This window comes from Egretta garzetta, unplaced genomic scaffold, assembly GCF_000687185.1.
Source record: "Egretta garzetta isolate BGI_Z169 unplaced genomic scaffold, ASM68718v1 scaffold511, whole genome shotgun sequence".
In the NCBI taxonomy this organism is placed as follows: domain Eukaryota; kingdom Metazoa; phylum Chordata; class Aves; order Pelecaniformes; family Ardeidae; genus Egretta; species Egretta garzetta.
The window spans coordinates 732,689-733,117 of record NW_009258554.1 but is presented as its reverse complement, the minus strand read 5'-3'; the positions used below and the strand labels follow the sequence as shown (position 1 = coordinate 733,117).

At 58.0% G+C, this 429-nt stretch overlaps 1 protein-coding gene across 1 annotated transcript in view; it reads left to right on the top strand.

Moving 5' to 3' along the window:
• The window catches only part of LOC104134397 (cat eye syndrome critical region protein 2), a 47,508-nt gene that overhangs the window by 23,613 nt on the left and 23,466 nt on the right, over positions 1-429 (top strand). The window contains 1 exon segment of the mRNA XM_035903370.1: positions 375-429. Coding sequence (XP_035759263.1) covers positions 375-429 — 55 coding nt within the window.

The window sequence follows — 429 nt, the reverse complement described above, 5'->3', positions numbered from 1 at the left end:
AACTGAACTGGGGGAGCTGGGGGAAGGGTGGTGGCAGGGAGGGGGGAGGGAGATTCTCAGGGCTGTGCGTGACTGTCGCCAGCACTAATTAGACCTTCCCTGTCAGGAGCACCAGAGATGAAATCTTAAAAATGAGAGAGGCCATTCAAATTAGAGATGCCAATCTAAATCCCTCCCTGGACAGAGAGGGAACGTTGCCTTCCCCCTGGAGTAACATTTTCCCACCTCGGCCTGGAGGAGCAGCTGTACTGCTGCTGTGGCATGGTGGGAGGAGGGAGGGAGGTGTTTGCGGAGGGGTGTCATCATTTTTTGTGTGACAATGTGGCCGCTTTTCAACTTGTCACCGTCTGGGGTCTCCTGCCTGGTGGGTGCAGGGCTTGGACGCCGACAGCCTCCGCGTGGAGCCGCTGGGCGAGGGTAGCAGTGGGG